The sequence below is a fragment of the Amblyomma maculatum genome, chromosome 3 (assembly GCF_055883805.1).
Source record: "Amblyomma maculatum isolate TAMU_Amacu chromosome 3, ASM5588380v1, whole genome shotgun sequence".
Classification (NCBI taxonomy): Eukaryota; Metazoa; Arthropoda; class Arachnida; order Ixodida; family Ixodidae; genus Amblyomma; species Amblyomma maculatum.
This window is the reverse complement of record NC_139346.1, coordinates 108,166,830-108,194,127: the sequence shown is the minus strand read 5'-3', so window position 1 is coordinate 108,194,127 and position 27,298 is coordinate 108,166,830. Positions and strand designations below refer to the sequence as shown.

The window sequence follows — 27,298 nt, the reverse complement described above, 5'->3', positions numbered from 1 at the left end:
TCACCTGTGCTCGCAGACCCATCTGCCATCGCAGCTATTGTCTGGGAGGCGAATGACTTGCGAGATATTCCACTCGGCGTCGGATGGCGGCCCGTGCCAGGCGTTCTGGTCATCACCTTCCCTCAAGTCCCGAGGCCAGCGGTAGCTGCTCATGACGCGTGGCAAACCATACGGCCAGGCCAGAAGGAAGGCGGTGGCCATCTTGTAAAGGCGAGGCTCGAAAAAGGTTAAAATATCCACGCCACCAGTTCCATGCCCCCGCTGGTTGTCGTGGTTGTCCACAAAAGCCAATGCGTCGTTCCCAGGCAGGAATCCCCAGGCTTCACCGAAGTCTTTGAGATGCCGTAGCAGCATGCCCGGTCGCTTGCGAAAGACAGCTCCTGCATGAAAAGGGGCCACGATGACATGTTTTGGTATGCATTAAATAAGTGCAGCGGTCTAAAGAAAGGACTTGCCAACCGAACAAAGTAGAGCTATGAAAATTGCGTCATTGGCTACTGGTAAATGTGCTGACTTATCACCGTTAAGTTTTCATTCAAGAAGGCCCTAAGTATTTAAAGGATGAATGCAAGCACATTCTTACATTGTAATTATTTCAATGGACGGTAATGACAAATTCCGGGCGGACTGGCGTGAATTTGCGAGAACTGAATTGCAGTGTTTAAGGTACAGGGTAGCTTCGGAGCTTGACACTGACATTTTGCTTCAAACTGCTCGAGTTCGTCAACTACGAAGATGCGTAATTGAAGCCGCTCGCTGCTTCATACTGAATAATAATAAAGCTCTTGTAAAAATCTGAAATCTTTCACATCAAGCATTCTACCCCTGTTGGTGGCTGCTCACTTCCTCCGATTCTCTAGTGCTAAAACAATGACAGCTGCTCATACCATCGCCACTCAATCCCGCCCCGCATAAAGGCATTCACTAATGATCGCCTCAGCTTCCACTTTCATTTCCCACAGCTACGTTACCTACTCCGTATGACCCTCTATCGTGCACACTTTGCACCTCCAATTACTTGTATATGCGATTCACGCGGCAAAAAAGGAGCCGGTCACAATTGGGCTGGTAAGGGCTGGTCACAATTTCGGCTGGTAATACGTTGTTTTCATTTTTATTATCCACTGCAATATCATCAGCTATTTTTAATTTTCAATATACGCCATTTTTTTCTTCATCCTGATATAACATTTTTAATTTGTCTCTGTATGCTACAGCCTTTTTGCGTTCATTATTAGTGTTTTAGCTGGCCGCCAAGTTGCAGCTGAAGCACAGTAAGGTTAATAATATGCATCAATTGCGTTACTTGCCTTGAAGAACACCGGTTAAATTCTCAGCCGATAAATAAAGCTTCAGATCGTCCATGACTATATTAACGTGACGTTTTTGAAAGCCCATTTTTTCCAGATAATTCGGCATCCTACATGCCTCAGACAAATAATGTCTAGTAGACGACATGGCCGCACACTGAATAGTGGCTGAGTAGCGTGACGTCATGACACCACATGACATGACCAAGTGAGCACGCGCTGCGAACTCAGGCTTCTCCCTTGACAATGGAGAGTGAGAGGCAGCTTGGATTCTCTAACCTTGCAGATCCAGAACCTTTGGATGCCGAGCCAGACACGGTACCCCTAGGCATATTTGGCTCTTACATGCGGCCTGGGTAACGCGCGGCTTATTCTATATGCACAGCTTTTGGATCATTCCAGTGCAAAACTCTGCCTCAAAATGTGACTGGTTCTTTATGTATTTATCGGGTGCTTATGAATTGTCTCGCCATCTGAAAACGCTCAATAGAAGCGTTTTGCTGTTGCCGTCATTGACGTTCGGAAATCAGATTTTTCTCTTTTCCACTTTAATTACTATATGGGTGTTATCTTTCAGAATTTTTTCTACTGCAAGTATTCAACTAATATTATTTTCCATGGTGGTTGTGCATTTATCAACAGTCTGAACGTTTGCAATTTAGAACCAGTTTGCTTAAATGGCTGCGGGCGCCGCCACTATTCGTATACGCCTGAATTTTGACCAATCGAAACCGCCGTTTCTTGATACATGGGCCGTATGGTGAGTTTCGCAACTTGTAGTATTGAAAAGCGGTGGTCTGTATGAAGTGCGGTTGCATGTAACACAGTGCTTTTCAACTATATACGATGGGATGCTGCAGAAGGTAAAGGACTAAAAATATAGCAAAGGAAGAGGGATTAGGCGAGTATTAAAATGCATATTCACGAACCAGGATCAACAGACTGAAGAAACTGATGCGATCTTGTCTATACATAAAAGCACCGAGTGTGATCAGGTAATTCCTGTTGCATAATAATTTCACTACTTCACCTATTATGAGGGAGCGTTCTTTATTTATTCCCTAGGACATAGCCATATATCGCTGCCACCGTACGGCTTGCACGGCTAGCTGCGATATGCGTCGATGGCTGCAACGTTTTGAAGTCTTATTTTTTGGACGTGGCGCGAGAGTTCGATCATTCATAAGGTTTAATCTCTTGTTACTCCTGGTGTCCTTTTTATGATTTTTGTTCAGATTTTTTATGCTCTGCTGCGCAAATCGCTCGCCGTTTTAGGCAACGCTGAGTTTGATATCATGGAACTAACCTCAAGCTAGGGAAGTTATCTGTTTATCCTCGTCACTTTGGTATTGTGGCTGCTGTGACGCACCTGTTTTATTACTTTTCTTAAAAGGAGCAGCGCGAAATAGAAATGACGTGAAAGGGCAAAAGAGAGATGCTATCTCTCCAATAATATTTATTGAAGCAAACGTGAAATATATGGAGAATTCAGGCAACAACGCAAACTACTCAGTCATGGATAAGCAGACAGTATAACATCAGTCACTAAAACTCCCGAGCAGTTCCCGAATATAAAACAACCCCACTGCGTTTTAATGCTTGGGGTTAGTTTTAGTGATTGTTTTTATGAAGAATTTGGAGTATCAGTTGCTGCTCACTCGAGCTCGTTGAATTGCTTCTTTTATGTCTAGTATTGAAAGTACCGTAAAATATGTTTTGATTAAAAAAAAAAAGACATTCCCGAAACAGCGAAACACTAGTTCTTGAGAAAAGTGTTAACGGCATATTTCTCAAGAGTATTTTCAGCCTTTTACATCTGGGTGGACTACATTTTGCAGCAGTTTGGTAAACGCAAAATGATGAAAAGCGAAGCGTTATTAACAATGGCCATAGGCGGCGATCTACTGTCTACTTCGCAAGCAAAAGCAAATCATGACCCAGTCGTCTAATATATACTCTGAGTACCTAGCCTAGCGCCGTAGAGGAACTCGGTGACTCTGCCCAGGTGCCGGTACTGCCAGCGCGTCACGGGTTCGCCACTGTCCAGATCAACGACTTCTTGGTAAATAAAAGGCCTCGTGTGACGCCGAAAATACTCTGTGTTTAGGTGATCGAGACTGCCATATATGGCTTCCAGATCATCGGGCCACATATGCTTGGCAGCGTCGATTAGGAACCCTGCAACACCGAACCCAATGAGGCGATTCAAAAAGTCCACCACCTTGCGTCGGACATATTCTTCGTCTTGGTTCAAATCTCGCATTCCCAGAAGTTCACAGTTGCGAACCTGCATGAGAGAACAAAGCTGCCAAAAAGTGCTTGCTTTTAACCACGTGTAGAACTTAGATGGGTGATTCGCGTGGGGGTCGGGTCATGCACACATATGTAACCAGCAGCGATCACCACTGGTGTTATCATAGCTTCAACGCAGGCAGACAGAAAAGCTTGCTTCGGTAAGCTCTACGAGAACAGGTATTGAACCTCTGTATTTGTGCACCATCCAGAAATATCAAACCTACGATTGAGTTGATCCCGAACTGTTGCCATCCCCATGGTGAGTTAAACTCGTGTGCAAATTGGTTTACTTTAACCACGTTTATCAACTAGACAATATCTTCCGCCCTATGCGTGTGCTTTTGGTGTACCTGTCTTTGTAAAGGAGGCTTTATTTCGTACTTTTTACGATAGGTAATTACCAATATTGTAAAATGTACACAGAGGTTAGCAAGACGCTTTCCGAGCATGATATGTTCATTTTAGGAATGTCTCTTTATTCTCCCGTCCGATGGAACATTTGGAAGGTGGCGGAATGGATAAAAATTTACGGACATTCACGCAGAGTGAAGAGATGGATTCATGGCAGAGAAGACAAAGAAATGGTAAATGGCGACGCGTGGCAGAGATTGAAGAGGCGGTGCTGCATGTTATCTTTTTATTTCTGGCTTCGATCGGGAACTTAGAACCGTCACCGGTGTTTCACCTGGTGTTGGACAGACCGGATGACGCAGCCACCCATGCCATATACACACGACTGCGACATCAGCTGCTTCTTCTGTTGGGAACAATATTTCTAGCGGATACTTCACTGAATTTGTAGCAATAATCGCCTGCACTTTTTATAATTATTCTTATTTGGGAGAAACTCTTAAGTCCTTGGCCTCTCCTACACCATGCAACGAGGAGAGGCGTTTTTAGGGATTACTTCTTGCCTGGGGCAGGTTGCTGTAGTTTTCGATGACACCGGACTGACTGCTGCAGTGTTGTTTCGAGTGGAAACTGTCTTGGCCATACGGCACGGCTGGATACCAGAGGTCTTCATAATTGAACGCACTACCGCCAGAGCCTCTATTTATCTGCAAGGGTCCAGTCATATGGTTGAGCACAACATCGACGTACACTCTGCAAAAATGAAAAAAAAAAGCAGAGTATTTACATGAGCACCGTCGAGGACATCCTCAAAATATCGAACATGAATTGTGCTTTAGGTTTAGGTTTTGTTGTGTAATGCTACCAGGGAAGTTCCTGTTGCTAGCGAAGCCACTTCTGAAAATTCAATCGCATATGACGTTTAGGCTTGCACTGACACTGTACAGTAAAAGAAACAGCCTTTGTAAAAAGTTTAGAACCCAGGGGGTCTACTTCTGAAAAAAAAAAATCTTGAATTCAGCAAGTTTGAAAAACTGAGAATGCATTACGAGCCATACAGTATGGCTCGTAATGCATTCTCAGTTTTTCAAACTTGCTGAGGTCAAGATTTTTTTTCTAACGCCTGCAATGGCTAGGAATTCCACGATTGTTAAAGATGTCATAATAAACGGCTTCAAATCAAACCCTGTGAGCTTAAAACTTTTGACAAAGGTTGTACCTTTGCTTTTCTTTCCACCGAGAAGCGACCATCGGGGCTCATATTGAACCCGCGTCGTTAGTGGTGCTTATATGGATATGCAAAGTTCTGTAGATACCATAGACTGTGCCTTCTATTTTCTGTCGTATTTAGGCCCTCATTGCAAACCTATTCTGTCTTCTAAAATTGAACGTGCCCAAAAACTATCCTTTCTTCCGTTTTAAAGGACAATATGAGTTTCTTTCGGTGCAGCTGTGAAGAAAGTTACTTGTCCATGTGCTGGGCCATCGCGATCAATAAAATATTTTTAAAGCAACTACCAAACAAAATGTGTTATTTAATGGTAGTAAATTGAAAAAAGTGTTACGTTCATTTAAGAGGATTGATCCCTTGATTATTTATGAACTATTGCCTAAATTTTATTTTATAATTTAGAGGCCGCTGCTCCTATGATGACCAGATGTCGGGCTGGAATCACGCACAAGGACGAATTTTTAATAATCCACGGAGCTTGTCTAAAAGCCGCAGCTTCTCTTCGGCGATAGTATGGCTTCTATTAAGAAATGCTATGGATAGTTTGTGTTTTTAACTCAACAGACGTAGGTGTTTTAGAGTTGGAAACTGTTACACGAAAAATGAATTAGTTTTGCCTGGTGGTAATAGCTTTTGATGTGGTTACTTACGTCGAATGTACTGTAAGTAAATGGGATGGTATACTAGCTCTCGCGGTTTGAAACTTTCTGTGGAAATTAGATAAGACTCATCAAAAATACAAAGACCTTTACTAAGATTACATATCGTGCGAAAGGTATGCTAAAAGGGTTACGCTCTTCAGTACTTGGTTGCAATGAGACCCACATTGCTCACCAATGAAATCCTAGTTCTATCATGAGCTCCATCTCAAGTCGAGCTGTTTTTCGTAGCGCTCCTAGGCAGCTATTCCACAAGCAAGCAAGGCAGGATTTTGTTGGGTGTGGTGACATCCGGACCAGTAATTTGAGCACTAAAAGCATATCTGTACTCTTTTCATAAGAATGTTGAATGTGAAAGCTTTGTTGCCCGACGGAAAGTGCCTCCAACGCCCCATCCTCCGCAAAATCGCCCCATATTTCACCGGACTTTAAATTTGCTATAAATGAATAAAGCCGGAGAAAAACCAACCGTCATAAACTAAAGGTTGTATTGAAATAAATCCCTGAACTTCAGCTTTATCTGTCAATAGTGCATCGTAGATGCCTCATCGAAACTTGCTTTGACATTGTAACTGATAATGAACACCACGCCGCACATCCCCTCGGAGGCCAATGTTGTGCGAATTTATACAGTAACATCCAATGTCCTCAGCCATGTCCTTTTTCTTTACTTCATCCTCACAGATATGAATTGAGTGAAGGCCTTCTCCATCCTTGCATATGACATTGGGCATGAAAGACAGACCAGTGCATAGAATGACAAAGCCTTGTAGGGCTTTTGATCTATTGCATCGCATGCGGTTTTGTGGCCGAAATCTCTGACACATGATGCTCCAGAATTATCAAGATGTTTCTCTTTGTTGACGGCCTCATGACTCCAAAGATGCATAAAAATCTCCTGTACTCCACTTTAGTAACGTCCATGTCTTCATATTCACGTGTTGTCTTGACAAATACGAAAGTCTTACTGTTGCGACAATGCTCGTGAAGGAGGAATTTCACTCACCCTTTGTAAATTTGCTAGTGTGGCAGGAATACGCTCCTTTACTTCATTTTACAAGCCGTTCAGAAAATCTGGACAGCATTGATTCAACCCTTGCATGGTAGCTCCCTGCGATTTGGTGAAGTAGGGCTCGCAACATAGAATATATCAGGAAAACTGCGCTCCACTGTTCGTCGTTCGCAAGAAATGCCCCTGAATTTGTATGTTGAGAATTCTGGATTTTATCCTTCTGTGAAGCGAGACAATCTCTTTGAACATATTTTCTCCAGCAATGTTTTTTAATTAAAACAAGGCATTGAACTTTTCAAAATCTGATATGATGGAATACGAAAACGCAACAAAGATAGAACGTATCATCGTAGTTGACATGAAACAATCAGGTTTTGTACCTCCCTTCCTGCGTTCCTTTTTGCGCAGCTGACATGAAGCAAGCCTCCAGACCGTTTAAAAGTACGAGGATTCGCCTAATGACATGCACCTCTAAAAAGCCATTGTGTGGTAAACAGCTTCAAAACGCATATGACATGTCTTCTTGTCACTTTGTGTTTCCTGTTGTTGTTCGTACCTTGCAATAATTCAATGAAAATATGGTGTCAGAGTGTAAACTTTGAAAACCACCCTGGAACATTAGTTACGAGGTAGTCTTGACCATGCAATGCAAAGGTTCAGTCGCCTTTTCGCACTGAGTGCCAACGAATGGCTGATGCATTTGCCCAATGTGCAAATAGAGGACCCTGTTGCTTCCTGACCTGCCAATGCTTTGTTCTAACACTGTAGAAGCTGCATCACAGGCGATGCCAACATACTGCGAAAAACAAACCCGTTCCTCAGAAAGAGAACAATTCACAATCGCGAGAAGTGCCTTACCCAGTGGCTTGAATCGCCGGATAAACCATAAGATGGCAGGTGCAACGTCGCCATGTATCTCGATAAATATTGGGTCCCAATCAAAAGGGCCTTCTCCACCATAACGTCCATAGTCTGATCCAGCATCAGATATTTATTGTGTCTTCTATACAAGTTGCAACGTTTTCTCGATGAAACGTGGATAAGACAGAGTTGACCAATTCAGATCATTAATATTAGGACGAAGGTTCCTAAGGTATTAATTTCCAATTTTTTATCACTTCCTCTAAATGGTTATTCGTCAATATAGAGCAGTCGAAACACGTCGCATGAGCGAAGTCCAGCGTTATACGTTTCAGCTCGTCTGACAGGTATGGGTTCTACTTCGGAAAACTCATCCATCACACTTATTGGTCATACATTCCAGGATCGAGGTGAATGAAAGCGGGTACGCGTACTTGTAGAAAGTATCTCCGTAAAAACTTCACTTAACCGGTTCTGCCAAAACCCTTTTGGAATCGAGCACCTTGGAAAGTACACTTTCTATCGCACTAAAATAATTGTCGCTTTAAATCTAGTAGTCATCGCTTTATCAAATATTCACTGTGTATACAATTGAAGATGTTGAACAATACATTAACGCAAACCATTCAATGTTTTATTTGTTGTTTTTCAACAGCCACCAGCATCTGGCCTTGTAGTAATTTTAGCGCACTGAACGATGTGTTTTCTCATGTTTATTGTCGCGTGACGCGGCGTTATCATTTGCTTTGTCCTGCAGGAGTAGGAGGATGTATCTAGAATGATTCCAGGCACTGGCTTCCGCATTATCAATATTCTAGGTTGTTCTGGTTATCATGCGCGTCCTTATACAGATGCTTCCTCACAAGCTATAAACTGAGCACTGCCGGATTTGCAGTTCGACGACCATCAAAGACATTGCGCTTATAGCCGCCGCCGAATTAATTAGTTCGTTTGCTGGACGGAGACTGATAAAGAGTTATTTCAATAAAATCTAAGTTCCTTCGAGTGCTGCCTAGGGCCCTGCCACTGGCACATGGCAGTGATGGAGGTTACCATAACTAATGAGAATCGCTTCTTATTTGTCAGTTAGCAAAGCAACGTCTTATGATAGGCTCAGACCTTAAGTCATAGAGGCAGATTGAAGTTCTCAGTGAGGTTAATTATTCAAGAAAGCCTGAAGGATCAGCGGAACTCAAGTTAAGGCAGAATCTCAGATACCTTGGGACATCTGCAAAACCACAGTGTAAATGTAATTTCCAATTTTAGCATCTGAAGAGAATGTCGAATTAGACCCCAGTCTGGTGTCGATATACTTGATGCGTTAACACAAATGTCCATGCCACTTGCTCCCGCTCTGAAAATACCATGCGTAGTGGCAGCGATTTATTAGCGTCAGGCCCGGCGCATACATCGCTGCAGCCACAGGTCTATGAAGCCGCTGGGGGTTGCACAGTTTATTTCATAGGCTGCTAACAAGTAGCTCAAAGCGTAAAAAGACAGTAATAAAGAGCCAGAACGCTTTTGGGGAGAGAGATTCACTGTTCGTCTCCACAATGGTAAAAAATATACGACTAATTTCTAGTTCGACTCAAGATGCTAACGCCGCTCAAAGAATTCTTCCAACCACCGCAATGAATCTATGATACCACTGAATCTCCTTGTGAGTATTGTACGGCATCTTCAGTCAATGGCAGGTCTGGAGCGATGGTAGCATATACTTGATGGCGCAGACTAATGAAGCCGTAAATATAAGAACCTGTTTAATGATCGTGATTTATCAAGTGCAGCTTCTAAAAGCTTTCTATTTCACCTACCGATTCTATGGAGTTCCTCTACTGGAAACGATTCTATTCTGATAGGTAATGTCCCTGGGCCAAGATACGAAATGAATACCCTCGAAGTTAAGCAACCAGTATGCAGTCCTAACTTTCATGGCAGTTCTTGTTGACAACATGTGGAACACCAGCGCGGAGTGTATCACTTGCTGAAATGATAGTCAAAATTAAGGATCTGGTGTAGATGCGTGCAAGGACCTCGTCGTTATCCTATTGGGAGCGTGGCTTGGAGCCAAACAGAATTTCATCAAAAGGAACGTCGTGAAGTCCCTTTCTTTGAGTTATATACATGCGCTGCACTGCAGTCGATTTACTTGCCAGTCGCATGGGCTTGGCTCGGAATAGTGCGCCTTTCATCCCAAGTGTTCTTTCCCCTAAGTGCTGATCCCTTAGGTGCCTCGAGAGTTTTCTGGTCTCACTGATATTCTCACATACCATGATGGCCCAGGCATGGGTATCTGCAAATGATACGTAGACACTTTGTACACTGCAGCGAACATTTAATTTCATTGAATTATTCCAAGGATAAACTTAAGTAGGAGGAGGTATATTTTGAAACCGCTGGGTTTATTGCAGTCAGCAATCTGATGCTAGACCTGAGGCTAAAATCTGTACAAACTGTCGTACAAGGACTCGACCTTGCAGGTTCTGTAAGCTACAGGAGTTTCATAAGAAAAAAAAAAAAAGACCGGCGTGATTTTGAAACGCCTCTCTAAACAATCAAGGGTTAGCAATACTCCTGATCAGTTGGCTTTCTGGCCAATTTTAGTAGGCTGTAAACCGTTAACTACGGTTTAAACGTAATGGCAAAGCTCAAAAATCTGGGTTCCATAAGAGTTAAGCGTTCACTTCGAGAAAAATAATCGTTCTAGGATAAAGAAGACGGTACTTAGGAGTGGTTTTAGTTTTACCATGCACGTTCAGCTTGAAAACAAGTGTCTCTAGACGCAGCGCTCAGCCGCATAAAGAAAGGCAAGGTTGCGCCACTATAACTCGAACCGTCTTCAGTAAACAGCCCTAAAATATGTAGAAGATAGAGAATTTATAGCGAAGTGACATAAATAAGTTTGTCGTGCTTGGCGCGCAGAAACGAAAAAAAAAAACGTATACATTCTTTATGCAGTGCAAGAAATATTAATTTCGCTGTCTATCTTTCTCCTTGCCGCTTCTATATACCTACCCTTGTGTAGGGTCGAGGGTTGCCACATTAAACGGCATGCCATTCCTTAGTTCTCTTTGTCCTTCGAATGCGTAAACCTTTTATTCTTTTGTTGCCTATCAATGGCCCGCGACTCGTAATAGTACCAAATTACACTCACTGCGCAGGTACACTTCAGAGGTTTTCTTATTAGCGTCAAAAACATTCACCTGATTCCGGCATGATTGCAGCGACGCACCATATCCCGGAACTGGGCTTCGTTGCCGCTTCGGGTGTCGATCTTGTAGCTGACGGGTTGGTAACGCTCGTACCAGGGTCTTCTCACCTTGTCTCCAAAAATTACGGCGTGTTCGTTAATTGGCGACGTCTTGTCGCCCCAGAAATGCAGGCAAAGTTTCAATAAATTGTGCTGAAGACTAAAAAAGGAAGTACTTCGACAGCTCATCGCACTTTTCATCGCGTAATGTTATTTGGCATTTAAACATGCTGCAGGAAAAGTAACAGCCTCGCAAGACGATCAGTGATGTGGTACGATATTCCTGCGGACGCAGACGAGTTCACCCTACGTAATTGCATTGGTGCCTCTATGTAACTGCCAATTCACTCTAAGGCTAGCCTTCACAGACGCGACAAGTTTCCTATGTTGAATGAAGGCGGATACAAGTACGTGAAGTTTGCGGCTAAATAGTTTCCATGCTAGAATGGCAAAGGATTGGAAGAGAAGGATTGGACAACGGTGTTTCGCAAGGGCAGCTCTGTTTCCTAAAACGCTGCTTATTAAAGTAGAATTCTTCACTCGGAATGATTGCGCTTCTGTTCGCTATAGGCTTACTAATGATTAGAGTTAGGTGGTTTGATAACAGGGTACTCGTCTTTATGTTAATGCGTAGATGCTTTGTTGATAGCACTTGCAAAGGATGCATATTGGCGGCTAATCTAAGGTAATTGAAGATAGATTGGCTGTCTCTTAGCTAAAGAGGGCTGCAAAAGACGGTTGGTGGTGCTTTTTGAAGGCAAAGGTACAAATTTGGGCTAGAGCGCTTATTTGAACACGCGTCAAATTTCAAGCGTTGGGAGTACAGTGGCGCGTTTTGAACCGTAGACTAAATGTAGCACTGAAGAGTGAGGGGCTGGCTGTATTAGTCGTACCATGCACCAGTGGACCTCGACCGCAACCGGGTAAATGGCGTATTTACCTAGGGTAAATGAAGGAGCGGTGTATATGAAACTTTACGAAAACGGCAATGTTTACTGCGAAGTGCAAGAGATTGTTGCAATTCGAACTTAAGGAAGACGATGAACTTTATAATCTTCACAGTTCGAGATTGTCTTTTAGTTTAACATAACGCGTAATCGCCTGCGGCGATAGTATAAAATTGTCGCCGCAGGCGATTACGCCTTCTTTTTGTGTATAACCTCGTGCAATAAATATTACGCATAAACATGCGGCGATGGTATAGCTTTCTTGCGTGTGCCAAGCATGTTGATGAGTTCGTTCTGGGGTGGGTTCGAAACCCACTGGCGACAATGCTTTGTTCACTATTGGCAGTTCGTGAGGATATGCTCTGTCACAGTTCCTGTCCACACATCATGCACACAATTCCTATCCACGCCACCATTGAGCTAAGAAATAATTTCACGTTACAAATTCAGTTTTCTAAATGCCTCACTATTTGGTAGCATGGCTCAAGTTTGTGCTAGCTCTTTTAAAGCATGCTGCTGGTGTTGAGCGGTAAGTACAAATATATTTGTTACCACTGTGAATACTTCACAATAGCCGATATATCGGCATCTTTACAAAAAGATATTGTTGCAATGCAGGGGCCAAGCGACTTTGTCTCAGGCTCTGTGTAAAGCGCGTATATTTAACAAAACTACAGTTTAAGTTTCAATATAAGCACAGCTTTGAAAGTATCGTCAGGTGACTGCACACATGAACACCGGCCTCTTCGGCAAGCATCCCTTGCATCATAAGTATTTAGCCCCGGAGAAGATGGTATGGAGTAAGCGAATAAATTTGTATAAAAACAGGACTGCAGGAGCGCATCAAATAATCGTTTCAATCCTGGAGGAATGTTGAAATTGTCTTGAAACAAAATCACTGATGCAACAATATAGGTCCGTCTTTCATGTGCTGGGGCCCTAAAGAACGAGCCTTAAATTCGTGACTTCACCAACGTTTTCAGTCTTCCTTGGTTTCTGGCAGTTGGTAGATGGCAGTCAGCAGTTGATGTTATAACAAAATAAAATAAAACAATTTTAGTTCGTTACCTGCTTTCAACCTACGACGAGGTGAACAATCAGGTTTCCTTGCCGCTGCATTTTAATCTTACGCCATCGCCAATTTTTCGTATTGCCTACTTCGACACAGTACACACAACAGGAAATAACATATATAACGATCTACTGCACGTGGGGATTTTATTGCCAAGCAGTCACATCTGGTTTCGTCATATTGATACGTGGCAAGAAGGTTAGCTCGAGAACGCAACGGCTGATGACTTGAGTGAATGTTCGGGTAGGCGCCAACCGTCTCGTAGCACCAGCTACCGTTGCTAGAGCTTCGTCTTCCTTCCGTGTCACTACTGTTGATCCTCGTCTTCTTCAACGTCCAGCGACGCAGGGCATATGTGTAACATTACCCCCCCAGAAAAGCACAGTCCCGGTGCGCATTAGGTCGAATTACTGCAGGTGTAGTACGGCTTCATTCGGGTGACATGAACGATCTCGGTACGTGGCATAGCAGACTGTTTCGTCGGATGCGTAGGGGTGATCTCGTATGTCACGGAAGTGACTGGCCGTAAAACATGGTAGGGTCCTGCGTAGCGTGGCAAGAGCTTCTCACACAGCCCAACTGCACGAGTGGGAGTCCAGAGCAAGACAAGAGAGCCCGAAGAGTAGCGGACGTTCCGGTGATGAGAATCATGGCGGCGTTTCTGGGAATTTTGGGAGGAAGCTAGTCGGCGGCGAGCAATAACACGGGCGGCGTCAGCTTGAGAGATGGCGTCACGAACATAGGAGCTGGCATTAACGGTGGGAGACAGTACGCTGTCAAACGGAAGTGGAGGGTCGCGGCCGTATAGAAGATATAAGGGTGAGTAGCCCATTGTGTCGTGACGGGAGGAATTATATGCGAACGTTACAAACGGCAAACTAACATCCCAGTCACGGTGATCATCCGATACATATGTACATTGACAACATGTCCGTGAGCGTGCGGTTGAGGCGTTCGGTGAGGCTGTTCGTTTGTGGATGGTAAGCGGTGGTGAAATAGTGCCTAATGGAGCAGAGCCGGGGAATTTCGTCGGCTACTCGAGCAAGAAAGCAACGGCTACGGTCAGTGAGCAGCTCGCGTGGAGCACGATGGAGCATGATGACGTCGTGGAGAAGAAACGCAGACACGTCAGTTGCACAGCTTGTGGGTATCGCTCGGGTGACAGCGTAGCGCGTAGTATAATTGGTAGCCACCGCAATCCATTTATTACCTTACGCAGAGAGTCGGAAAGGCCCAAGAAATCAAGGCCAACTCGGGAAAAACGGGTTTACTGGAATGTCGTTCGGCTGCAGGTATCCAGCAGGCACCACCGAGGGCTTCTTCCGTCGCTGACACCGGTCACAAGAAGCCACGTAACGACGAATAGAGCGGTAGAGGCCTGGCCAAAAGAAGCGGCGGCGGACGCTGTCGTACGTACGAGATAAACTAAGATGACCCGCAGTGGGAGCGTAGTGAGGTTGCTGTAGAACGTTGGCACGCAGGTGTTCGGGGACTACTAGCAGAAGCTGGGCGCTATCTGGTCGCAAATTCCGCCAGTATAAGGTGCCGTTGTAGGGCACAAACAAAGCAAGGGTAGCATCAAGGTGATTAGTGCTGAGGCGATTGATAATGCTGCCAAGCTTGGGACCTAAGCGCTCTTCATGGCGAATGTTTAAAAGGTCCGAGATGGCCAACACACATGTGTCATCCTCACTCTCGCTTGTAGGTGGTTGATCTAACGGGTTGCGGGACAGGCAGTCGGTGTCAGTGTGCAGCCGGCCAGACTTGTGGACGACAGAAAAAGTGTATTCCTGAAGGCGGAGGGCCCAACGCCCCAGGCGACCAGTAGGGTCCTTCAGCGTAGAAAGCCAACATAAGGCGTGGTGGTCGGTGATAACGGAGAAAGGGCAGCCAAACAAGTAAGGGCTAAACTTTGTAATGGCCCACACGAGGGCTAAGTACTCACGTTCTGTGATCGAGTAATTTCGCTCAGCCGCAGAAAGGAGGCGACTGGCATAAGCATTGACGCGAGTGCGACCCATCTGCTGTTGGGCGAGAATGGTACCAATACCGTGACCACTGGCGTCGGTGCGTACCTCCGTTGGTGCCGAGGGATTAAACTGTGCCAGGATGGGTGGGTTGGTGGCGGCCGCAATCAGCGCAGAAACGGCTTGAGATTGTTCTTGGTCCTAGCAAAATGGAGCGTCGTTCTTCAGAATATTGGTGAGTGGACGAGCCGTCTCCGCAAAGTTGGGGACAAACCGCCGAAAATAAGAGCATATGCCTAGAAAACTACGCACCTCACTGGTACAGTGGGGTGTAGGAAATGCACTTACAGCACGTATTTTGTCTGGGTCGGGTGGCTAGAACGCCACGGGCGTCGGCCACGTGACCGAGCACCTTGAGTTCACGTCGGCCGAAGCTGCACTTCTTCGAGTTAAGCTGAGGCCAGCTCTTCGGATGACTCCAAGAATGGCATCAAGGTGATGGAGATGGCTCTCGAAGGTCGAAGAAAAGACAAGAACGTCATCTAGATAACATAAACACGTCGTCCATTTCAAACTGCGCAAAAGAGAGTCCATCATGCGCTCGAATGTTGCGTGCGAATTACAGAGACAAAAAGGCATCACCTTGAATTGGTACAGGCCATCGGGTGTGACGAAGGCGGTCTTTTTTCGGTCCCGTTCGTCGACAGCGATCTGCCAATAACCGGAACGAAGATCAATCGAAGAAAACTAGCTGGAACTGTGCAAGCAGTCAAGGGCATCATCTATCCTGGGAAGCGGGTAAACGTCCTACTTTGAAATTTTGTTGAGGTTTCGGTAATCAGCGCAGAACCTCCAAGTAGTGTCCTTCTTTTTAACAAGCACGACAGGTGATGCTCAGGGACTGCTAGAAGGCTCTATAATGTTCCTTGCCAACATCTTTTCCACTTCATCCTGTATGAGGCAACGTTTAGAAATGACGACTCGGTAAGGTCGTCTGTGAAGCGGGTTGGCGTCTCCGGTATCGATGCGATGTGTAATGAGGGACGTTTGACCCAAGGGTCGGTCACCAAAATAAAAAGAATATCACTTTGCAATGTCAGAAGGGTCGTAAGTGCTTTAGCACGATCAGGGCGCAAGTCAGGAACAACCATGCCGGCTATACGGACCTCCTGAGGTGGGAATGGGGCAGTTCGTGTCGGTACTCCAGCAAAAGGGTCACTTAAAAGAGCAGCCACATTAAACTACGACAATGGGGTCCGTTCGGCGAGAGGAATGCCTTCAGGAAGAACTTGCACAAAACAGCTGAAGTTCAGTACTCGAATACAAGTGCTGTTATTCGCTACATGCACTATATTGTGAGGGACAGCGATGCTACGATGAAGAGCCATGTCGGGTATGGGGCAAACAACGTAGCCGCCATCCGGAACGGAGGGAAAAGGCGACATGAGCACATACACTGCGGCTTCTGATAGTGGGTGACTAAATGTAGCGGAGTGGAGACGGAGAGTTGAAGTTTCAGGAGCTTTGTTGTCATGGCAGAGCGGCCGGTCTAGATGAATCAGTCCAGAAGAACAGTCAATGAGAGCTGAGTGTTCTGTTAAAAAGTCTATTCCTAATATAACGTCTTCAGGACAACTGGTGAGGACTGTAAAAAGCACAGGGATGTGGCGGTCGGCAATGGTAACTCTCGCAGTACACATACCAATGACAGTAGCGGTGTTGCCATCAGCAACACGAACGGTAGACGAGGAAGCGGGTGTGAGGACTTTGTTGAGGCGTCGACGGAGCGAGGGTCTGAGAACAGAAATGTGGGCGCCAGTGTCAATAATGGCAGAAACTGAGACTCCGTCCACAAGAATATCAATGAGGTTACGTCTGGATGCGGGGGTCAGTTCCGAGTTGACAGTCCGGGTCGGTAATGTACCGTCACTCCAGGGCACTGCACTCGCTAGTTTCCCGAGTAGGTGCCGGCGTATGATGGGGAGGAGTTGCGCTGATGTACCGGTGAACGGGATCGACGAGCCAGTGGGGATGGACATTGGCTGGAGCGACGGGCATTGGGGACGGTTTCGTAGCGAGGCTCATCTTGTTGAGGAAGATAAGGTCCAAGTCCATCGTAGGCGGGGTGGAGCTCCTCTGGTTGGGCAGAGAAGCGTCGAGGTCCTTGGTAGTATCGGCGGTCGGCGTTGTAATAAGCGCAAGGAACGAAGAAGGTACGGCTACGCCAATAACGCGATGTGTGACCGGCGCGATAGCAAATGAAGCAAATTGGCCTGCCGTCTGAGGTGCGCCTCTCTGCAGGATTGCGACTAAAGTAGCGACGTGGGAAAGGTGGGCTGGCAGTAGCAGCAGCCACTACAGGAACAGGGTGGGATGGTGGCGTGGGCGGCTCGGGGCTGGAGGAGAGGCCAATGTTCGCAAGTTCTTGGCGAACTACGACCTGTATTATGGCCACGGAGTTGGGTAGCGTTGACATGAGTGGTGTAGGAGCTAGGGCCTCGAGCGAGTCATGTTCGTGAGATGAGATGTTCGCGGTTGCAAAGGGGCCAGATCATCGCAGGATGATGTAGCTGCCGTGTTTGTAAGGCGCTGAAAGCGATGTACGAGGCGTCGTTGTTTTGCCTGCTCGAATTTTCGAAAGACTTGAAACACCGAGTCGACGGTGGAGAAATTCATGCAGAACAGGTTGTTCAACGCATCATCCGCAATGCCCTTGAGGATATGGCCTACGTTGTAATCTTCCGCCATAGAGCAGTTGAACTTGCGACACAACGCAAGCACGTCCTCATAACTTACTTATATGCTGACGTATACCACATGGTGTGGGCCTGCCAGAAAAATACAAAACTAAAGCAATAAAACAGCCAACTAGGGAGGGCTGGGAGGCGGCCCTGTCCAGTGCGGACCCGGAGGCCCAGCGTGTCGTGGTCCAGAGAGCTCGGGCAGCGGCAGCGGCCAATGGCGTCCCTGAATAGGGTCTGCCACTCAGCTCCACAACGAAATGCAGCTCCCTTCCCAAATCATATAATCGTAAATTAATGTTTTCTCCTCCTCCTCCTCCTTGGATGTAGGCAAAGCAGGACACCGTGGAGGATTGGATGCGAGACGAAAGTTCTGTTTTTGCTGCGAAAGCCGGACCAATGGGCTTTCCGAACAGGTCCTGAAGCTTTTGCGTACAGATTGCCCACGTCACCAGCTCTTGTTCGCGATTTTGGGATCACGTGCGAGCTGTTCTCGCCAAACAGAAAATGATGTTGGACAGCATAATTGTCGCGTCCCAGTGATTGTTCTTGCTGCAGCACTCGTACTCATCCAGCCAACCCAATCTTCCGCGTCTGTATTGTCTTCGCCCTTAAAGATGGGAGGCTGGCGGGCCTTCGTGAGCACGACTGGCTGAGTCGAAGTTGCCGCGGTGGTAGGGACTGCCTCGTAGGTCATAGTGGTAGTTGTCGACGTCGTTGAGAGCCCATGTAGATGACGGCCACTGCGCAAATCCAGCTTTTGGCCGTGCAAGGGGTAATCTGTGCGCACGGGGACCTTTGGTCACCTCCACCAAAATGATACGTGATAAGCAGGTTAGCTCGAGAACGCAATGGCTGATGACTTGAGTGAATGTTTGGGTAGGCGCCAACCTTCTCGTAGCACCAGTTACCGTTGCTGCAGCTTCGTCTTTCTTCCGTGTCACTACTGTTGGTCGTCGTCTTCAACGTCCAGCGACGCTGGGCATATATGTAACAATATTATTATTATCTCAGGAACAGCAAAGGTTCCACCTTGGAAAGCATTGCAGTACTTGGGAGAAAGTACTAAGTCATCGCCGCACCCGAATGTTCCGCGTGTTTACCTGTCAGTTGTCCGCACCGACATTCTAGTGGAAATTAAGAAGAAATGGACATGGGCAGGACATGTAGTGCGAAGAGAGGATAACCGATGGTCGCTGAGGGTAACAAACTGGACTCCAAGGGAAGGAAAGCGTAGCAGGGGGCGGCAGAAAGTCAGGTGGGCGGATGAGGCTAAGAAGTTCGCAGGGGTCAAGTGGATGCAGCTAGCACAGAACTGGGTTAAGTGGAGAAATATGGGAGAGGCCTTCGCCCTGCAGTGGGTATAATCAGGCTGATGATGATGATGATGATGTCTGCACTGTGCTTTCGCAATGATACTTCATTCGAAATGGTACTTGAATATGGCGAATCCTCATTGTCGTCATTTTCTAGGTGTTTGCACGAAGTCTGGTGGACCTTGAAAAAATTGTGCGGGTTTAAGCATAGCTTGAACCTAGTGATAGACCGAAATCTGTACCTCTTGCAATGATAGTCTCTTGAACACCCTCTTTTTAATACGCTGTTTTTTCGTAATGTATATTTAAATTATGTTTCAGGGAAAGGAAGGAATTGTGGATACCTACATCTAACTAGGCCGAGATCATGTTTTCATATTTTTTCTTGCATGTTGTACGTCGGTTTATAAGAAAGGAAAGGCGCTATATATACCAGACTTGAGAGAAGGAATATGGGATTGGAAGCGGAGAGAAAGAGGTCCCTTTGTCGAAGGATACAGCCACCTCTGGTAATTTAGGGTGAGAATACAGCGCACCAACCCAGTGCTGCTTCTCCGTTTAAGTTAGGCTGCTACCCAGGGCTGCCTCTCCGTTTAAGTTAGGTTTCGGGAAAAGGAATGCGCAGTATATACTTGGGTGAGCACTACGAAATCGTGGACACCCACACCTAATTAGGTCAAGGTCACTTGAAGGGCAAATTTACTATTACACGAAGACCTGCTATAAATAGCGTAGTGAGGCTTTCTCTTGAAAACAGGAATCGAATGAACTGAAGAGAACGTCGACGTGTTAGCGCACTTTAAGCAGCTAGCGCCTCAGATTGATTGATTTATAGGAAGGGAAAGGCGCGGTAACTGTCTCACTTGCTTTTTGTGGAAACCTCAACCGCACCGTAAGGGAAAAGAGGAAGGTGGGAGTGAAAGTGGGAAGAGAGAACGAGGAGCGAGGAGCGAGGAGAGAACGTCCACATAAAAAACGCCGGGTTTAGAACCATAATGGCGTGCCAGGGCTTCCGCCCGCGCCAGGCGTCTGCCATCATGGTCTTCGCGTGCCATTTTGGCGGGAAGAGGGAGTACGCGGAGGGAGCATCTCCACGGCGCTGGAATGCGTGCCCGTTCTTCCATAAGTGTCGTATGTTTGATGTGGAGCCGGGCAAGAAGGCGGCGGCCCGACTGCGTCTGCGACAAACGCGTATATTGATTTGTGAGGTGCGCTTCCCTCAATTCCCTGAAGGTGTTCACCATTCCCAACGCCATGAGGCGCTGGTTTAAGGTATTCACCGGAATATCGAGGACCCGCTTAATGATTTTGCGGAGAATGACCTCGAGGGCATCCTCATCTTGCTTCCGCAGGTGGAGATATGGAGCCGAATAAAGGATTCGACTGGTTACGAAGGCGTTTGCCAGCCGCAAGACATTCTTGCTTCGTAACCCCCCGCGTTTGTTGGAAACCCGGCGGACCATGCGGCCCACCTGGTCCCCAACCTTGCGGAGTTTAGCCAATGTGGTGTCTGGCTTGTGGTGTTGGTGAATGAAGAGTCCCAGTACTCGGACTTCTAGTGTTTCTGGAATTGGACCTGATTGAAGATTAAGTTGAATTTTAGTAGTGCATTTTGGAGAGGGGCGGATGTGCACAAATTCCGATTTCTGTGGGGAGCATTGAAGGCCGCAGCGGCTAGCATAGCGGTCTACTATAGTCGCCGCCTGCTGCAGGCTGGCCTCAATGTCTCCAAGTGAGCCCTGTGTAGCCCACAGGGTGATGTCGTCGGCGTACAGAGCATGCTGCACGCGCTCGACAGCACTCAGCTGGGCCGGCAGGCGCATCATGGCCAATTTGAATAGCAGGGGAGAAAGCACTGCGCATTGCGGCGTTCCCCTGGTACCTAGGGGGATAGGGGCCGTGTTCGTTATCCTGAATGCGGATGTAAGATTGGCGGTCTGTGAGGAATTGGCGGATATATTGGAAGGCACGGTGGCCACAGTTGGTTTGACTTAAATGAGTGAGAATAATATCATGCGTTACATTGTCGAAAGCCCCCTTAAGATCCAGGGCGAGTACGACCCTGTTGTTATGAGGGCACTCGAGGGGGTCAAGGACTTCCCGATGTAGTTGAAGCAAGACATCCTGTGCGGATCTGTGTAGGCGAAATCCGTACATGGTGTCCGCGAAGACATGTTGTGTCTCAAGGTACTCAGACAACCGGTCCCGCACTATCGTCTTCATAAGTTTGCCCACACAAGAGGTAAGAGAGATGGGGCGAAGGTTGTCCGTGTTTATTGCTTTGCCGGCCTTTGGTATGAATGTGACCACAGCGGTTTTCCAATCAATGGGGAGTGGCGTATCTCCTCGCCATATTGCATTGATGTAGTCCAATAAAGTGGTATAAGCTGAGTCGGGAAGGTTAGCTAGTAATTTAACAGTGATTTTGTCCCGGCCGGGTGCAGTACCACGTTTCATTTTGACCAGGGCTGCCCGTAAGTCGTGGAGCTTAAACGGCTGATCAAGCTCAGCGTTCTCAGAGCCTGCATAAGAGTACGCCTGCCCACGGGTGTCCTGTATGTTGCACAAATATCGGTCCCTGAGTTTGTGCGCGAGTTGTGTAGTATTACCAGAGAAGGTGTGGATTACACGCTGAAGATGTTTTTTCGCTGCCGTGTTGCACCTATCCACCCAGTTAGAGTCGGCGAGCTGGGCCGCATACTCAGCCGCTCGCTGGGTGAGCTCGGCAATTCGAGCTTTAAGGTTTCTGTTATGTTTCTGCCGGCGCCATCGGCGGACGAGGGAGTGCCGAGCTTCCCAGAGGTGGAGTAGGTGGTTGTCCACATCTGATACCACCTCTGAAAGCTGAATGTGAGTTTCGGTGGAGCGAAGGTGTGAAACCAAATGCTGGGACCATGAGGTGTACCCTTGCTCTGTAATGGATGTTGTGTTGTCGAAAGTTTGTCTGAATTTCGTCCAATCTGGGAGACGGGCTTGTGTTGTGGGTTTAGAGAGTGGACGAGTTCTCATTGTGGTATTGATAATGCAGTGGTCGCTGCCGAAGGTTTCCTCGGTGTTGACCAAGTCTGCATGTTGAATGTTATAAGTAAAGGTGAGGTCCGGACATGTGTCCCTTGTCACGGAGTTACCAAGTCGGGTTGGGTGGACGGGGTCAGTGTGAAGAGTGAGGCCCAGCGTGGACGCAAGCTCCGCCAACCTGCGCCCTCGCTTTTCTTCACGGTGGTAGCCCCAAAGCCGACTGGGGGCGTTAAAGTCGCCTACAATCAGGAGGGGGTCTCGACCCGCGACTCTCAGTGCTCGGCTGAAAAGGTCTGCAAAAGAAATGTGTTGCAGTTTAGGAGGACAGTATACATTGAGAATGTAAAGTGGTGGGTCCTGCTTGCGGAGAGGGAGGAGAGTCACCATCACGTAGGAATATACAATTTGGAGGTCGAGGTCGACAAGATTAGCTGTATAATTTTTGTGGACACAAAGACAAGTCGAGGGGTCTTGTTGAAATGTCGTATAGCTTGTGAGTGCGGCGCCCATCCCTGGCTCTTGGAGGGCTACCACGGCTGGTAAGCATTCAAAAGTTGCGAGGTAAAGACGGAAGTTGGCCCGCTTACAGCGAGCACGGAAACCTCTGCACTTCCATTGTGTTATTGTAAATGGGGAAGCCGAGTTTGAAGGTGGAAAGCGCCTACTTTTAGGGGGCCCCGCCATCATTAGGATTGAATATAAATTTGGAGGGAGCGACTACCTCAGAGCCAGCACCCAAAGGCTGGGCATGGAGCTCAGTCCCCGGGTGAGGGGCAGCTTCCTCGGAGTCCGAATCTATGACTCGACGGCTTGTTTTGGGAAGTCGAGAGGACACAACCCGAAGGAGTCCCGATCGTCGGAGAAGGCAGGCATTTTCACTGACATGTTTTGAAATCATAGCCGGAACAGTCTCCATGACCTTGGTCAGGACCTGCTCCATTGCTGCACTGATCATTGAGGTCAGTTTCATAGTCAGGCGGGCCTCAATCTCAGCAAGGACCGCCGGGAGGGCTGGTGATGATGCCACCGGCTTGCTCTCCATGTTCTCTGGGCTAGGAGGGCAGGGAGGATTAGAAGCCAATCTGCTTTCTAAAGCTTGAATTTTGGTAATTTTGGTAAGCAGCATCTCATTTTGGGCCCGGATGGCTGCCATCTGTTTTTGGAGCTCGATATCAACGTGAGAATGGGAGGGAGGGGGAGGAGAGGAGGCAACCCCACCCATGCCACTCACCTGTTTGTCATTTTTCACGGCACGGGCCCAAGCGTCAGCTGTGCCATCCGTCTTGTTAGTATGGGCTTTGTGGCCTTTTCCCCCATTCGGTGGTGGCGGAGGCGTCTGTCCCTTGGCGCCACCTCCGTCAGGGGACTCTTGCTGCTTTTTCGCTGTGATGTTGGTCTGACGTTTTGCGATGCCTTTGGTTGTGGCATCGGAGTGTTTTGGCTTCCCGTCAGAATGCCGTGTTGCTGCAGGCCCCGAGCGCTTGGCCGTAGAGGGCGAGCGGAATTTCCTCGCGCACTCAGGAGAGTTTGTTGGGTGCCCGAACCCACAAGTGGCACATTTCGGCTGACAGTCGTGAGGAGCCCGCACCCCCTCCACTGCAGGCACTTTTTGGCCACACAGACCGCAGTTTTCACCATTCGGGTTGGGACATGTGTCCGCCCGGTGTCCAACTGTGCCGCACTTCACACATGCCGGAATTGTTCTTTTGTATGCCCGGACCAGGGCAATTTCTGAGTTGTAATGCACATAGCGAGGCACAGTCTTCCCGGCGAAGGTGAGCTGGGCCGCGTTGGAGGTGCCGTATTTTCGGATGTCGACGATCTCTCCGGCTCGCCACTGAATTTTTTGTTGCAGGGACGCAGTGGTCTCGCAGCTCGCTACGGTGATGACACCTTTAGAAACATTGTCGGTTTGCTTAAGTTGGCCCCGCATGGCAATGGAGCCTTTTGGAGAGGCAAGTTGAAATTCGCCAATGAGGCGATCTGCCACATCGGCCACCGGGGTGCCCGTGACAACGAGGTGGTGGCGAGCGAGCCACCACCTCTCCAGCTACGTGTACCTGCCCTCCGAAACGCGCCGGGGTGGTGCAGTGGTAAGATGCCCGACTACTGTGCCGGAGTATCCGGGTTCGAACCCGACCTCGGCGGCTGTGTTTCGATGGAGGCGAAATGAAGAGGCGTCCATGGGCTGTGCGATGTCAGCTCACGTTAAAGATCCCCAGGTGGTCGAAATTACTCCGCAGGCCTCCACTACGGCTCCTTTCTCCCTTTCCACTTTCACTCCCACCTTCCTCCCTTCCCTTACGGTGCGGTTGAGGTGTCCACAGAAAAACAAGTGAGACAGTTTCCGCGCCTTCCCTTCCCATAAATCAATCATCGTATATTTGCTGCACCGATATTAGTGGAAGGAGAGAACACAGAGAGTGATCGGAGACGTAATATTATTCCGGCTCTCCGAGTTTCCAGACTTGAGCCTCTGACGCAGACGTCTGGGCCTCCAGAACCGGGCCGACCATCATCCTGAGCCTCCAGACACGTCGGCCAGCGCCGCCACATCCCGCCGCAGTTGTTGTCTTGGGCCTCCCGTGGATTGCAGCTGTGGATACGTGGCCACCACTCTGGTGACAGAAAGCAGGCTGTCTGCGTCTATGCCTGCGCTGCACGGCCTACCTGAATTACGTGAACGAGTGGCGTAACCAGCGGGCCAAGACTACAGTGGCCTCCTGCACACGCTGCCAGACCCCAGTTTGTTGCTGCTGCGGAGGCTGCAGTTGGCCCGGCGCCTCCATTCTGGCTGCGGCCAGAATTATCGGCTCCGCCCGACGCCCAGCTACACCTCTCCGCCGGATATATCTCCATTCAGAACTCTAAACAAATCTGAGTGGAAATTTTCTTTTTTTTTTACTATATTCTTGGGCCTGATTTGTATCCCTTTTCTTGCTTGTACCTGTTGCATTCGAATTGTCAGTGTTAAATTTTTTTTTTTGCTTTTTACGAGCTGCCACCTCGTATGTGGATCTTGCCCGAAGTTCCTCACACCTCGCACGCACCTAATTCACATTTCGACTAAAACGGTAAAATGCCTGGCATTTTTTAATGGGGACAAAAAGCGCTTTATTCACCCGCTAAGCTCTAAGAGGAAGTCCGCATGGACATGACACTGCGACCTTGCAACAATACACCTGGCCTTGAGGAAAATCGCGCGCTCCTTCTTACGGCCTCCGCATTCGCCATGGCAACATTGGGAGCTTTTCCCCTTGGGTTAAGGTCTCCGACACCGCTAGGGGCGCACCGACCCCACTGTTCCTAGAATCACCTTGGCACCTGCCTGGATTCGATCTGTCACCTCAGCGCTTGTCGCTGAGCTCCGCGATGAAATTAAATAAAACAGTATTTTCTACTGTTACATCCACCAAAAGAACAAATATTCTTATTACCGCAAAAATATGCAAGCCTATGGCAGGTGTTTGGATATTAAATGCTGCAGTTGATGTACTGGCGCGTTCTGCGCATAATGATGCATTTCAAAACAGTCAAAAACCTCACCTGAACGCCACCGAAACCACGAGGTCCGAGAAAGGTTTCGCACTCCTCTGCGATGTCTTCGAATGTCCACTCAAACAGTTGTACCATCACGCTCCGACCGGGAAGCATATTTGGGTTTTTCGGAGTGCTGAGCTCTGGTTGAGGCTTGCAGGACGACGTCGAGAGCCACAGCAACAGAGTCGTTGCTGTGAGGAATGCCGAATGTGAGAGCCGCCGGTGAGGAAGCTACCTGGTTGCCTCATTTACTCTTAAATCAGAAATACAGATATGGATCCTGTTAGTGATCGCTCAGAGAGGTTTTGGAGAATTTTACTAGCTATTTGGACTTACAAAAACAAACTATAGCTATATGAAGAATTGAAGCAACGTTTTCCAAAGCATGGTGTCTTGCAGTGGGTGCAAAAGCCACCTGAAAAATTCGCAGTATTAGTATGGCGAAATACTTATATGACTCACAAGGTGCGAAATTTGAGGTCGGAAGTTATTTACAGAAGCTTTTCGCAAAATGTGCCCACAAAGCATGGTCAGGTGAATACGAGTGAGTCATGTCCACGCAATGACTCAAACTCCCCCAACAAGGCGCGCTAGCCACCGCTCCGTGCTGACGACCGAAGAAAGAGCTCACAAGGCTCCTGTATTTGTATAATGATGTGTAAGGCGCCGAGGGAAAGAAAAAAGGCGATGCTGAAGAGGAAGTCGAAAATGTCTGTGGGTATGCGACAACTGGAAGGATATGCCTACGGTGACAGGACGCTCGCCCTCCTTGTAAAAGTCGCCGTGCGAACTCAAAGCATGGTGTTGAAATATTTCTCAGAGCTACATTTCACATCGCTGTGGGTGACGATGTACAAGGTGACCGTCGCGGGCGGTGAATACCTGGAAAGTGCTTTACGGCAAAAGAGGCTGGGGCTGCTTCGCTTTTTGTATGCGGATGCGGAAGATATGTTCTGTGGCGACTGAAGTGTGTATTGAAAGTTTGATGTCGTGGACTGCGAATAAAAGATGTGAAACGCTTAACGAAGCGTCCAAGCATGGCTTATCTTTGGCATTCGAAGAAATGTCCAACATGTTTGTTTGTTTACGCGAACATATTAGAGACAATGTGAACTGCAAGGGAGTGAACCTGTGAGGGTGGAGGAGAGCTTTACGCCTTTTAAGAAACAGTTTTTAAAGCTGTGAATTTTGTTGTTGAAATAGCACTTGCGCACATTTGTTCAGAAGCAGCTTTCTCTGGTTTCTGTACAAAAATAACATTGCTTTGGAAAGAAATGTCTGGGTCTCTAAAATATGTTGTATTCCCGGTATGGTTGTTAGTTGATGTGCAGGTTTCGATTAGTGCCTTTTATGTAGAACATTGAAGCAAAATTGTTATGGTTTATCGGACACATTTCACTGCGTCATGTCAATGCTTAGGTTGATTCTCCACATTATTCAGCGTAATATAAAGAAGAAATGTTAGCATTTTATGGGGAAGATAATCCTGCACAGGAAATGTCTTGAAGAGAGTTACCAATGAAACGCAGGTCAAAAAATGTGCCAAAGAGCGTCATTGTGGTATAGCCTAAATGAGGATAGCATTGTGATCTCTTCCAATAACCCATGTTTCAAATTGTTGCCACAAAGTAATAAAGCAAGTGTTTCGGAGTTCGTTGTTGTCCTGCCTTTTGGACAAGGCGTCTCCCCTTAACAGGCTGCAGAGCACCAGGAAATAAGCGAAACAAT

The 27,298-nt window shown here is 47.4% G+C and overlaps 1 protein-coding gene across 1 annotated transcript; it reads right to left on the bottom strand.

Moving 5' to 3' along the window:
- LOC146195517 (pancreatic alpha-amylase-like) lies at positions 1-27,126 on the bottom strand. Its single transcript, XM_084596824.1, has 6 exons — positions 27,087-27,126; positions 25,577-25,761; positions 10,923-11,080; positions 4,520-4,709; positions 3,276-3,597; positions 1-380 (listed from the first exon to the last, which is right to left on the bottom strand). Exons 1-6 carry the CDS (start codon positions 27,124-27,126, stop codon positions 1-3), a joined length of 1,275 nt encoding a protein of 424 aa, XP_084452950.1.
- Between the last annotated feature and the right edge of the window lie 172 nt (positions 27,127-27,298).

Bases quoted from the DNA above. Each gene is read 5' to 3' on its own strand.
- LOC146195517 (XM_084596824.1), bottom strand. From the start codon at position 27,126: ATGACGCTCTTTGGCACATTTTTTGACCTGCGTTTCATTG. The intron at 25,762-27,086 runs GTAACTCTCTTC...CATTCCTCACAG, and splicing joins TTTTGACCTGCGTTTCATTG to CAACGACTCTGTTGCTGTGG. The intron at 381-3,275 runs GTACTCAGAGTA...CTTTTCATGCAG, and splicing joins CCTCTACGGCGCTAGGCTAG to GAGCTGTCTTTCGCAAGCGA.